The 14,651-nt window shown below is 33.8% G+C and overlaps 1 protein-coding gene across 3 annotated transcripts in view; it reads left to right on the top strand.

Annotated features, from left to right (window-relative positions):
- The window catches only part of HOOK1 (hook microtubule tethering protein 1), a 61,762-nt gene that overhangs the window by 11,702 nt on the left and 35,409 nt on the right, over positions 1 to 14,651 (top strand). For all 3 annotated transcript variants that reach the window (XM_055092017.2, XM_008977980.6, XM_063600864.1), the window contains 6 exons: positions 2,323 to 2,395; positions 5,708 to 5,758; positions 6,947 to 7,079; positions 8,887 to 8,954; positions 10,412 to 10,474; positions 13,851 to 13,934. In XM_055092017.2, coding sequence (XP_054947992.1) covers positions 2,323 to 2,395; positions 5,708 to 5,758; positions 6,947 to 7,079; positions 8,887 to 8,954; positions 10,412 to 10,474; positions 13,851 to 13,934 — 472 coding nt within the window. The remainder of the gene's footprint in view (positions 1 to 2,322; positions 2,396 to 5,707; positions 5,759 to 6,946; positions 7,080 to 8,886; positions 8,955 to 10,411; positions 10,475 to 13,850; positions 13,935 to 14,651) is intronic.

Below are 14,651 nucleotides of genomic sequence, written 5' to 3'. Positions count from 1 at the left end.
CAGGAGATATATTTTTACTAAGTTAGAAAGCATTTCTCTGGGCTAAAGTTGATTTGAGATAGAAAGGAAGATGAGGAGGAATGTAAGACAAAAGGAATTATCTTGGAAAAACTAGAGAAAAATACATTACATCTAGATCCAATTTCTAAAGGTAATTATAGCATAGAATCACATACTTGGATTTTTTTAGGGTCAGTTAGAAGACTGGGGTGGTAGTCAGGGTTGTCCAGAGAAACAGAACCAGTAGAGGGTGAGTGTGTGTGTAATCTTTGTCTCAATATACACACATGTGCACACACATGCAGATTCTTTTTCTTTTTTTGAGACGGAGTTTTGCTCTTGTTGCCCAGGCTGGAGTGCAAAGGCACGATCTTGGCTCACTGCAACTTCTGTCTCCCGAGTTCAAGCGATGCTCCTGCCTCAGCCTCCCGAGTAGCTGGGATTACAGGCATGTGCCACCATGCCTGGCTAATTTTTTTGTATTTTCAGTAGAGAACGGGCTTCTCCATGTTGGTCAGCCTGGTCTCAAACTCCTGACCTCAGGTGATCTGGCTGCCTCGGCCTCCCAAAGCGCTGGGATTACAGGCATGAGCCATGCGTCTGGCCCAAGATTTTTTTTTTAAGGAATTGGCTCATGTGATTGTGGAGGATGACAAGTCTAAACTCTGCAGGGTAAGCCAGCAGGCTAGAGACTCAAAGGGCAGCTAGAGTTGGAAAGCCATCTGCTGGCACAATTTGCTCTTTCTTTGGGGGAGTTCAGCCTTTTTCTTAAGGCCTTCAACTGATTGGATGAGACCCACCCACATTATGGAGGGTAGTTTGCTTTATTCAAAGTCTACTGATTTAAATGTTAATATCATCTAGAAAATATCTTCCCAGCAACATCCAGATGGGTTTTTACCAAATATCTGGTTACTGTGGCCTAGCCAAGTTGACACATAACATTAAACATCACAACTGGCGTGACTCTTCTGGTTAGGAGTTTTTGTTACTTAATCTGATATAAAAAGGAAGTGAATTGGACAGTTTTGACTCATTAACTCGATTCATTCAGTCATTTCAAGTAAATACCTGGTTAGCAGTGTAGCATTTACACATTTAGATAAATTGTTTCGGTAATTGCAGACTTGGCATCTGGGAATAGTTGAGCACAACTAATATTAATCTGCTCAAAAGAAAATGGTTATGTACAATTATTATATGTTGATTATGAATAAAAAATAAAATGATTACAAATTCCAAATAAATGAATTGAAAATAGTGAAGCCATTTTTTTTTTTTTTTTGGTTATCATAGCCAGAAGAGTTATCTTCTGGTTTTAGAACATATGAGCAGAAAGGTTTCAGTTTTGCGTTCTTAAATTCAAGTTACAACCTTGGAAAAGAAGCTCTTTACTTTTTCCCCTATTTTAGTTGGCATACCTGTAAAGTAAGAATTTAGATGAGACCTTTAAGACCTCTTCCAGCATAAACATTCTGTGATTTTGAAGTTGTTTTACCCTTAGAACATTTATCACATTCTCCTTCGAGTATAGTTATTTGTGCTTTTTACTTTTCTCCTTTAATAACTACTTCTCTAAGAGTCAAAAGGGTAAATTATCTTCATATTAATCTTGCTCAATTCCTTACTCAGAGAAAGCATCTAGATATTTGTTTAGAATAAAGTCTATTAATGTAGTTCACTATATATAGTCAAATGTTGTTCTTCAAAACCTTATTAAATACACAAAAATTTAGTATAGCAATTCTTTGTCTTGGCCATCAGTATCAATATGGGACTTTGCTTTTCATTAAAACTAAACTTGTCTTTGTAGACTTCTCATTTAAACTCATTCTGCTTAATTCTACTCAGTTGAATAGATTAATTTTGGGCCTTGCCATGTGCTATTAATAGTATCACTCAGGGCAAATTACTTAGACTCTCTCATCCTCAATTCCCTAAATAGTAAGACTGGAAATAATAATGGAGTATTTGCCAAGTTACCATCATATTTAAATGAAATAACTTGGAACAATATCAAGTGCTTGATACAGAGTAGACACTCATTAAAATGTTGGTTTTTTACCTCTTCACGGTTGTGACTTTTGCATCTTCCTGGTAGCAGGGCACCTAGTATTAAATATTTAGTAAATGTTTATTAAATTGAAGGTGCAAATAACTTAAATAACTTAATATGATAAATTATTGCTATATAAGTAATATTCAGTATTGTTATTAAGGATAGGCTTTAAGACATAAAGTAACTTTCTCTGTTGGCTCTATTTAATTTTTTGTGTAATAAAAACATTTTCATCTTTAGTATTTTTTTTGTTGTTGTTTCAGTGATGCAGCTTGGTTTAACGAATCTTGGTTAAGCCGAATTAAAGAGGATGTTGGGGACAACTGGAGAATAAAGGTATGCAGAACAAATGGGAGAAGCACTTGATCCAAACAGTGGTCCTAAAGTTAGCACTAAGTTAACCAAATCTGTTTTTCAAATTAACTTATAGTACTTTTTGTTGTGTACAGTTTGAGTTTTAACACATGTATTCTCTCATGTAACTACCATCATAATTAAATAGAAAATATTCCTATTAACCAAAAATATGCACTTCAGGCCCATTCTCTATTAATCCCTACCCCCAGCCTTGCCCTAGGTAACTATAGATCTGTTTTATGTTACTATGGAATTCATTTCTGGAACTCTGTATAAATTGAATCATATAATATGTACTCTTTTTGTCTAACTTCATTCACTCAGTGTAATTTTTCAGTCTCATTCATGTTGCCTGCATTAGTAGTTATTTCTTTTTTTGCTAAGTAGTATTTCATTAGACTGATATTTTATGGTTTGTTTAGCTATTCACTTGTTGATGGATGTTTGAATTTTTATCATTTTTGACTATTGTGAATACAACAGCTACAAACATTCATATATGAATCTTTGGATAGATGCATATTTAATTTCTCTTGGGTGAATTTCTGGGTGGAATTGCTAAGTTGTGTAAGTATGTGCTTAACCTTATAAGAAACTGCCAAACTGATTTTCTATTTTTAAGTCAGTTTTGTTGTGTCTTGTAAGACATTTGTTTCATACAGGATGTATGATTTGTTGATACACAGTCCTTAACTGAATTACTGTGCTAATAATGTGCTAATAACTGATCTTTAATGATGTTTCCTTTTCTTTTCCTGCTATTGGTTATTTGTGTTTTTGAATTTATTTTCCTTGATAAGTCTGGCTAGATGTTTTTCAATTTTACTTATTTATTTTTTAAAGAATTAGCTTATGTTTTCTATTCCATTGATTTTTCTGATTTTTATTATTTCCTTTCTCTCACTTAACCTGTTCTTCTTTTTCTTGCTTCTTAAGGTGGAAGCTTAAATAATCAACTTTAAACCCTTTTTTCCCCTAATATTAACCACCATCTTAGCCACACCCCACATATTTTGACAGACTGTTACATTATTTTCATTCAGTTCAAAATATTTGGTAATTTCCCTTGTAAAGTTTTCTCCTTTGACCTATGAGTAAATTAGAAGTAGGTAATTCAAATTCAAAATATTTGAGGATTTTCCAGTTGCCTTTCTTTTATTTATTGGTTTCTAATAGATCTGAGACAATACTCTGTATTGAGAAGTTATTTTACATTTATTGAGTCTTATTTTATGACCGAACCTATGGTCTGTCTTGGTGAATGTTCCATGTGTATATGAAAACAGCATGCATTCTATAGTTGTTATATAAATATAAATTTTGTTAAATTTGTTGATAGTGGTATTTTCCATATCTTTATTGATATTTTGTCTTATTATACTATGTGTATAGTGTAGTATAGACTCTGTAGAGAGCCCTTAAATCTCTAATGATGATTTCGATTTTGTTGATTTCTCCTTTGCATTTTTTTGCTTTTTACTTCATGTATTTTGAATTTCTGTTATTAAGTTTATTACACACTATATTTCTTGTGTGTTCTTGAGTGAATTCACTTATTATGAAATGCTTTTCTTTATCCCTGGTAATATTCTTTTATTTGAAATCAAATTAGCTCTAATATTAATGTAGCCACTACAGATTTTTTATGATTATATTTTTCATTAGTATTTCTTTTTCCATTCTTTTAATCTGCCTATGTCTTTTTATTGAAAGTGTTTCATGTAGACACCTAATAGTTGGGTCTTACATTTTTATCCAGTTTGACAATCTGTATTTGATTCTTTATTGTAAAAAACCTTCTATTTCTTACATTCATGTTTTTGTTCAAATCCTTGAACATCTTTAAACTAGAAGTTTTAACATTGTCTCAATTCTTTTATCTTTCATTTCTGAACCCATGTGTATTGACTGAGTTTTCTCCTAATTTTGGTTCCCACTTTCCTGCTTCTTCACATGTGTAGTAATTTTTTAATTGGATGCTAAACATTATGAATTTTATTATTGAATGCTGATTTTTTTTTTAAGTTTTTTTTTTTTTTTTCCTGAGACAGAATTTCACTCTTACGCCCAGGCTGGAGTGAAGTGGTGCAATCTCAGCTCACTGCAACCTCTGCCCCCCAGGTTCAAGCGATTCTTCTGCCTCAGCCTCCCGAGTAGCTGGGATTACAGGTGCCCGCCACCATACCTGGCTAATTTTTGTATTTTGAGTAGAGGCGGGGTTTCGCCATGTTGGCCAGGCTGGTCTTGAACTCCTGACCTCAGGTGATCCAACTGCCTCAGCCTCCCAATTAAGTATATTCTTTTGAGGAGTGTTGAATTTTCTTCTTGCAAGCAGTTAAGGTACTTGGAATCAGTTTGATCCTTTAAAGGCCTATTTTTGGCTGTTGTGGGGGGCAGAACTAAAGTTATTCTTTCCTTTAGGACTAAGGTAGACTCATTACTAAGCTGTGACCTTTTGGGGGGTCTTTAGTGAATGTTTTGTGCATGTAGCATGGTGTCTTCATTCTGGCTAGTGAGAATTTCAAAAATTTTTTGGCCTGTATAATCTTTGGGAATGGTTCAGTTTATAGTTCCCTGGATTGTTATTTCTTTGGAAAGAACATTCAGTTTCACCCATCCACATGCAAACTGGTATTTAGCCAAAGAGTCAAAGGAACCATTTTACACAAATCTCCAGAGCTTGCTCATTCCATAGCTCCCATCTTTTCATCGTCTGCCCTGCAAATTCAAACTGCCCAGGCCTTCCTGAACTTCTAATGTCTTATCTCTTCAATCGGTGAGAACACCAGGCTTGGTGTTTGGTTTCCACCTCCCTATGCTGTAGTCTGAAAATTGCCTCAAGACAGAAAGCTTGTACTAGTGTAGGGCCCATTTTCTGTTTGTTTTCATTCTTTCAGAAAGCAGAGTTCTGTACTACTTACTTGTTGTCTAAAGCTTGCAAACAATTGTTTAATGTATTTTGTCTTATTTTCTAGTTATTAGTGACAGGAGAGAAAATCAAAACCCAGTTAACTTGCTCATGACTGCAGCTGGACATGCCCGTGTATAAATTTTTAAAGTGGGCCCTTGAGTTCATTGTGACCCACTTTAAATAGAATCACCCTACTTAACTAAACACTGATTAAATCTCTGATGGTTAAAAAGCATCATGTGTTTGTATTTATAGAACTCTATTATAATGTTTTTGTTGTTCTTTTTAATTAGGGGAAAGTTTTTATTGTCTTTCATGCTGACATAACTTTTCTTTCATTATTAATCTGAAATAAGAATCTCTTATTTTTTTCACATTAGGCCAGTAATGTAAAGAAGGTCCTTCAAGGAATTATGGGTTATTATCATGAGGTATGAAAACCATCTGACTTTGTTTAAATGCATCATGCTATACGAAAATTACTTTAAGACTGAAAAATCACTTGGTTTTTTGTTTATAATATTTTACTGGAATGTAAGTCATAATTAGAACATGTTTTATTGTCATTTTTATAGAATGTTCATTTGTGAAAATAAGCTTGGATATATTGATTTGTAAGATAACATTGCTTAGGTATTGATACTCTCCGAATTGATTTTCAAGTAGAATTACCTTCATCTTTAATATATTTGATTTTGTGCAATACTATAAAGTAGACTTTATAATTAATTGAAATAATTTTCTATTTAAAGCAATATTTTGACATTTCTTCCCAGCATAAACAGTAGCAAAGACATAAATGAGATTATGCTCATACAAGTAAATTGGAAAAAATGCAAAATAAAAGGAGTATTATAAAGTCACTTTAGATAGTACATTAGTCAAATAGTTTTGTTTTTTCTTATTCGCATCATAACAAGTTCTCTAGTAGGGTTTTTGATATGAGAGTTTATTGCTGAACGATTGGCAGCTTTTGAATGAATTTTCCATTAAAGAATTTTTGTTGCTATTTTTTAAAGTCGTCACACAATTAAACTTGTAATTTCTTCCCAAAATGTTTAATATTCTCTAAAATTTTTCAATTTATTAAATACCTAAAACTAATTCTGAAGCTGTTTTAATGCCAAGAACCCTTTTAATCAGCTAAAAAATAAGAAAAAGAAAGATAAGACCAGGAAAAAAAATTAATCCATTAGATTTGTTGCTCATTTGTAAAAGTACAGTGATTTACATTGTGTTTCTCTGTTAATTGATTATATATGAAAATATTATGAATATTCTTTGGCTTAACATATGCTTATTATTTAATGGACAGGCATAAGTTTTATCATAGTAGACTAGGCCAAGTGCTTCTTAAGTTAAATTCTTCTCTCTGACAGTGAAATCAAAGGATATTTGATGTGAAACCAAAAGGAAATATAGTGCTTTTGGTTGGTTACTCAGAATTTTGGAATGTTGCCTGAACATTGCTAACTGGTTTTAATAATTATTTATTTGTCATTTGTTATTTTATCTGAGTTGTTTCGTGAATTTATAATTTATTTTCATTGTAATATTAAATGTAGCAAATTCTTTGCAGCCGACATAAATGAGTGATCTAATTTATTTTAATATTGTAGTTTTTGGGGCAGCAGATTTCAGAAGCACTTATCCCTGATTTAAACCAAATAACCGAATGTTCAGATCCAGTGGAGCTTGGGAGGTTGCTCCAGCTTATTTTAGGTTGTGCGATCAACTGTGAAAAGAAGCAAGGTAAGTGAATTTCAATCACTTGAGGATTTCTACTTTCTAGAAACTTTCTACATTGCTATATAAGCTAGCATTAAATCGTACTATTAAAGCTTGGCAGAAAGCACCCTGAAACATAAACCAGAAGATCTGAATTCTAGCCCAACTCTGTCGTTGAAAAGTGGCATACCTTGAGTGTCCTATTTGTACCTGGATTCTGATATTCATATTCAGTGGCTAAATTAAATGTATTTTAGTTTAATTAGTTTAATATACCCAGTACATAAGATTTAGTGGATATTCAATAAAAATTGTACTTATTCATTTGATACATTATGTCTATTTTACAGGTAAGAACCTTATGTGGATTCAGTTTTCATAAATAAATATTCAGCTACTAATTTATAATTCAAGTTTCTTCAGATAATATTCTGCTCCTTTCAGAAGCATATCTGTCCAATATATCCTGCAGATAAGTGGTCTAATGATATAAATGGAATTGATGCATTATATTGGTATATCCAAACACAGTGATCCATATTTTGCTGAGTACAAAAGGATCATATTTGGTTGCATGTAATGATGAATGATGAACTGAACAGTCCCAGACCTCCTTCCCTTGAGGGCTTTAATCGGTTTCGGTGGTGAGACTTTTGACGCTGATGTTTTTTTGCATGATTCATCCAAACTTGTTCTTAGTACACCACCTTTATGAAAGAATAATGTTGAGTGCTTAAGTTTGCAAAATGCAAATACTTCAAGCCAGGGCCTTGGAAAACATTCAACATTGTCTAACTAATGAAGAAAGGATATAAGCTGGGATAAATTTACCTACAAACTCTGAAAGGAGAAAAATAAAACAAAATACATGAAATTAATTGTAGTTTATCAATTATAAAAGGACAGTGACTAGGTGTCAGAGAATTTTTATATTAGTCCATCTCTACTATTTACTAGAAGTTTTTTTCTAGGACAAGCCAGTACTTCTCTGTAGGCTTTTATTTCTCACTTATAAATAAAGTTAAAGATCTGTATATTGGGTTTTTCATAAAAGCAGGGACATTTGCTCATGGAAGGTTAAAACTTCTCTAAATATTTAATCACAAGTTGACAAGTAGTAATTTATTTATAAATCTAGTACTTTTTTGTTGTAATCATGATTATTTTTATTTTTTCATTGATTAATGCTTTGTTAATATTTTCATTGCTGGTTATTTGTAACTTATTTTTGCTTAATTAATCTTAACCAGGTTTGTAAGTTTCGTTAGTCTTTTTTAAAAAGCCAACTTTTGGCTTTGATTCTGTTTTGTTTTTACTATTTAGTTTTGTTGTCCTCTTTTATCTCATACGTTTTTCTTGTGGATTAATCAGCTGTTCCTTTTCTAAGCTATAATTGACATTTTAAGTGGTAATTTTGCCTTAAAGTGATTATTTTGTTGCATCCTAAAAATTTTAATATTATATGTAATATTTTCATAATTTACTTCTAAGCACTATTGAGCAATTTTGTCCAGTTTTAAAAGGAATTCAATTCCTAGATACATAACTTTTTAAAAGCTTTCACACTTTTGTATTTTGCTGTATGAATTGATTTTTAAAATGATTTCAAGGTACTGACTGCAACAATCTCAATCTTGAAAGAATGAATTCATTTGCTTAACAATACTCAGTTTATCTTGGTGAGGAAGGAAGACATACTGGTGGACAAATAATGTATTTACATAAAGGATTATCTGTGGGTAGATGAATTTTTATAGTCTATTAATTTGATGGCTAAGGTACTATGTGTAAAGAGTAGATTTTTTTCAGATTTGATTTTTTTAAATCATAGAACATATTCAAAATATAATGACACTGGAAGAGTCTGTTCAACATGTGGTCATGACTGCTATTCAAGAGGTAAGTTATATCATGTTCCTATGAGTATAAAAATCCTAAACCAAATTATACAAAACTTTTCATACTTTATGCTTTTCTTTTTTAAAAACTTGCTCTTTGTTGTAAGTTTACTTCCCCTTAGCTAGTGGGTCTTCCTTTTTTACCCCCAAACATATTTTAAAAGGCCTTTAAGCCCAATTTTAGTACCTCTGCATTTTAAAAGCTGGTTAATAAATTAATATTATCAAGTCTCTTTAAATAAGTGGTCCTCAACCTTTTTGGCACCAGGGACCAGTTTTGTGGAAGACAATTTTTCCACAGACCCGGGGTGGCGGGCAGGGGGAAGGTTTTGGGATGAAACTGTTCCACCTCAGATAATCAGACATTAGATTCACGTAAGAAGCGTTCACAGTGGGGTTTTTGCTCCTATGAGAATCTAATGCTGCCGCTGATCTGTCAGCAGGTGGAGTCCAGGTGATAATGCTCTCTTGCCTGCCACTCACCTGCTTCTGTGCAGCCCAGTTTTAACAGGCCATGGACTGGTGCCAGTCCATGGCCTGGGGGTTGGGGACCCTTCCTTTAAATAACTTCAACTAAGCAGGAAACGCAGGATAAACAGTCTCTGACCAGAACAGTCTCTGACCAGACAGGAGTTTTTCTTTTTTCTTTTCTTTCTTCCAGTTATAACAATCTTTCCTGAATTTTTCATTTATATATACCATATGCATTTTCAAAATGTTAGATCTGTGAGCAAATATGGTGGTACTTAGGTTTAGTTTTACCAGGTAAGTTGGATTAAAGCTAGTCTAGTTATCTAAGTTGAGCCAGGAAGGATTCAGAATTAATGTGGTGCAGTGTTGATTCTTAATATCAGCCTAAAAGGCTGAGATGGATTGCAGAGGAGACTTCAGGAAAAGCAGACTTTGGAAGGGGCATGACTTAGAGGGAGACATCATACAGGACTTTTGTAGTCTGTACTCCCTGAGTTTGCGTTGTTGGTTAGGATTCAGAGCATCCCTGTACGTAAGTAAATCTGCCTTTCATCTCAGAGTTATTTTACAGGATCTTTTTTTCATATAATCGTAACTCCTACTTTTAAAATGACTTCTCAAAAAGGCTGCATTAAAAAAGTATTAACTTATAATGTATATGAATCCCTTTAAAAATTATTTAATGTGTTCACTCTTCATCAGTAATATGTCTTTTAGGACTTGTATTGAAATTTGTCAGTACACAAGTATTTTGAATATATCTATGTATTTAAAGCACAATTTACTTATAGTGTCCTCACTAATATGCTTGAATTTGTGTTAAGTTAAGGCTCTAATAAAGTTTTTATCTGAATAGTGTTCTAAGGATCCTCAAATTAAGGCAAGGAAAAGCTAAATATAAATCATTTTACTATCCTTTCAAGAAAATATATTTTACTTCATAAACATCACATTGTTATACTTAATTTTATTATTTTAATTTCCTAGTTGATGAGTAAAGAAATATTGAGCTCTCCTCCAAATGATGCTGTTGGAGAATTGGAGCAACAGGTGAGTATTTTAGTATGGAAGAAAAATGTTGAAAGCAATATTAGGGTTTCTTTGCCAATTACTCTCATAAGGCTTACAAAGAGAGCATATACAATAATATTTTCTTCCGTGAAATTTGGTTTATTCTTCTGCATGATCCCAATTGAATGGCAGTGGTGTTGGTCTCCAGAGACTTTTGTGATCATGTTGAAAGAGTTGAGTGGCATTGAACATTCCTTCTGACACTTGTATATTTGGACCATGCTGTATGGTAACACAGTGAAATAGAGGACAATTAAAAACAAACTCTGCTAAGTTTTAATTTATTTAATAATGTAATTTTTTTCACTGTTGCTATCCTCTCACTTGATATTGAAGAAATAGCTCAAAGGCCCTGTACTCAAGGCTCCTTTCCTTCAGGACTGTTTTACAGGGGGAAAAGACACTCTTCTCCCATTTATAACCCAATCTGGGTTATAGAGTAAAGGGTAAAAGGAGAGGCAAATGCATTAAGTACTTTTTCTGTTATATTTTTAAACACTTCTTCTTTTATGAGTGTCGCCAGTCATCTCAAGAAGTATTTCAAAAGAAAATGTTTAAAGAAATAATTTATTTAAATGTAAACATGCTGTGTTTTTTCCTAAACATTTTTCTGTAATAAAAATAAACAATGCCTTCTCTAATACTTGTAAAAATATTTTGCAGGGATTTACATAAAATGTAGTTCTGTGGGACTGTAGCCTTCAATGTTAATGAGGTCATGTAAAACAAAGACAACAATTTTTTTTATTATTATTATACTTTAAGTTCTGGGTTACATGTGCAGAACATGAAGTTTTGTTACATAGGTATACACGTGGCATGATGGTTTGCTGCACCCGTCAACCCGTTACCTACATTAGGTATTTCTCCTAATGTTATCCCTTTCCTAGCCCCCCACCCCCCACAGGCCCTGGTGTGTGATGCTCCCCTCCTTGTGTCCATGTATTCTTATTGTTCAGCTCCCACTTATGAGTGAGAACATGTGATGGTTGGTTTTCTGATCTTGAGATAGTTTGCTGAGAATGATTGTTTCCAGCTTCATCCATGTCCCTGCAAAGGACATGAACTCATCCTTTTTTATGGCTGCATAGTATTCCATGGTGTATATGTGCCACATTTTCTTAATCCAGTCCATCTTTGATGGACATTTGGGTTGGTTCCAAGTCTTTGCTGTTGTGAATAGTGCTGTAATAAAAATACGTGTGCATTTGTCTTTGTAGTAGAATGATTTACAATCCTTTGGGTATATGCCCAGTAATGGGATTGCTGGGTCAAATGGTATTTCTAGTTCTAGATCCTTGAGGAATCGCCACACTGTCTTCCACAATGGTTGAACTAATTTATGCTCCCAACAACAGTGTAAAAGCGTTCCTATTTTTCCACAGCCTCTCCAGTATCTGTTGTTTCCTGACGTTTTAATGTTCGCCGTTCTAACTGGTGTGAGATAGTATCTCATTGTGGTTTTGATTTGCGTTTCTCTAATGACCTGTGATGATGAGCATTTTTTCGTATGTCCGTTCACTGCATAAATGTCTTCTTTTGAGAAGTGTCTTCTTTTGAGACACTTTGCCCATTTTTTGATGGGGTTTTTTGCTTTTTTCTTGTAAATTTGTTTAAGTTCTTTGTAGATTCTGGATATTAGCCCTTTGTCAGATGGATAGATTGCAAAATTTTTTTCCCATTCTGTAGGTTGCCTGTTCACTCTGATGTTAGTTTCTTTTGCTGTGCAGAAGCTCTTTAGTTTAATTAGATCCCATTTGTCAATTTTGGCTTTTGTTGCCATTGCTTTTGGGTTTTAGACATGAAGTCTTTGCCCATGCTTCTGTCCTGAATGGCATTGCCCAGGTTTTCTTCTAGGATTTTTATGGTCCTACGTCTTACATTTAAGTGTTTGATCCATCTTGAGTTGATTTTTGTATAAGGTGTGAGGAAGGGGTCCAGTTTCAGTTTTCTGCATATGGCTAGCCAGTTTTCCCAACACCATTTATTAAATAGGGAATCTTTTCCCCATTACTTGTGTGTGTCAGGTTTATCAAAGATCAGATGGTGGTAGATGTGTGGTGTTATTTCTGAGGACTCTGTTCTGTTCCATTGGTCTATATATCTGTTTTGGTACCAGTACCATGCTGTTTTTGTTACTGTAGCCTTGTAGTAAAGTTTGAAGTCAGGTAATGTGATGCCTCCAGCTTTGTTCTTCTTGCACACAATTGCCTTGGCTATGTGGGCTCTTTTTTGGTTCCATATGAAGATTAAAGTAGTTGTTTCCAATTCTGTGAAGAAAGTCAGTGGTAGCTTGATGGGGATAGCATTGAATCTATAAATTACCTTGGGCAGTATGGCCATTTTGACAATATTGATTCTTCCTACCCATGAGCATGGAATGTTCCTCCATTTGTTTGTGTCCTCTTTTATTTCATTGAGCAGTGGTTTGTAGTTGCCCTTGAAGAGGTCCTTCACATCCCTTGTAAGTTGTATTCTTAGTATTTTATTCTCTTAGTAGCAATTGTGAATGGGAGTTCACCCATGATTTGGCTCTCTGTCTGTTATTGGTGTATAGGAATGCTTGTGATTTTTGCACATTGATTTTGTATCCGGAGACTTTGCTGAAGTTGTTTATCAGCTTAGGGAGATTTTGGGCTGGTAGGATGGGGTTTTCTAAATATACAAACATGTCATCTGCAAACAGAGACAATTTGGCTTCCTCTCTTCCTATTTGAATAGGCTTTATTGCTTTCTCTTGCCTGATTGCCCTGGCCAGAACTTCCAATACTATGTTGAATAGGAGCAGTGAGAGAGGGCATCCTTGTCTTGTGCCAGTTTTCAAAGGGAATGCTTCCAGTTTTTGCCCATTCAGTATGATATTGGCTGTGGTTTTGTCATAAATAGCTCTTATTATGTTTAGATACGTTCCATTGATACCTAGTTTTTTGAGAGTTTTTGGCATGAAAGGCTGTTGAATTTTGTTGAAGGACTTTGCTGCATCTATTGAGATAATCATGCGGTTTTTGTCATTGGTTCTGTTTATGTGATGGATTACATTTATTGATTTGTGTATGTTGAACCAGCCTTGCATCCCAGGGATGAAGCCAACTTGATCGTGGTGGATAAGCTTTTTGAGTGCTGCTGGATTCGGTTTGCCAGTATTTTATTGAGGATTTTCACATTGATGTTCATCAGGGATATTGGCCTAAAATTCTCTTTTTTTTGTTGTAAGACTCATTTCTTATTAGGTAAATTCAAAAAATAATTTCCCATATCAGTGTATATGTGTGTTGTGAGAAGAGTATATTTTTCTATTTTTCTATATTTGTGTCAAAACACGATTTACTAAGATTTAGGACATTTTGTATTTCAGCTTAAAAGAGCCTTGGAAGAACTTCAGGAAGCACTAGCAGAAAAAGAAGAGCTGAGGCAAAGATGTGAAGAATTGGATATGCAGGTACGGGAAAAAACCCTGAGCTGAGAAAAACTTCCTCTTTAAGTTTACAGAAGATTTTTATTGTAATTAATTAGTTAGCACTATGTTTTGTAGATTAGGTTTAACTTCATGGAGGTAACATTAAAAGCATTTCTTATAGGATTGAATATTCAAGTATGAATTTCATAAATATTTTTCTCTGATAGTTGAAATTTGCTGGCTTAACTTTCTTTGAGAAAATCACTCTACTAATTTTAAAATTTCAATTATTTAGATAAGAACTCAGTTTTCATTTTTGTAAAATGGGAAAGTTAAAGTTTCTACTTCATATTGTGTATGTGAGTATTAAGTAGAGGTAATTTATGGAAGTATTAAGTGGTACCTGACACTTCCCCCCGAATAAATTCAAGTACATGTTCATATTTATGTATGTAGTCTCTTATGGCAAATTTTTGCTAACATGTATGTATATATAAACGTGTGTATATAATCTTGTATTCATATGCACATGTATGTTAAAATGAACTTGGCATGAGCAACAATAGTTAATGGTTAAGAGGTTAGATTGTCAAACCAGGCTACCTACATTCAGAACCTGGCATATTACTAGCTGGTTATATGCTCCAGGCACATTACTTAATTATCCTGTACTCCAGTTTTCTCTTTTGAGAAATGGAGTGATGATAGCATATATCTCCCAGAGTGGTCGTGAGGGTTAAATGAGTTCGTATATATAGC

This window comes from Pan paniscus, chromosome 1 (genome assembly GCF_029289425.2).
Source record: "Pan paniscus chromosome 1, NHGRI_mPanPan1-v2.0_pri, whole genome shotgun sequence".
NCBI classification, from domain to species: domain Eukaryota; kingdom Metazoa; phylum Chordata; class Mammalia; order Primates; family Hominidae; genus Pan; species Pan paniscus.
Note: the sequence above shows the minus strand (reverse complement) of the source record. Positions and strands in the feature narration are given on the sequence as shown.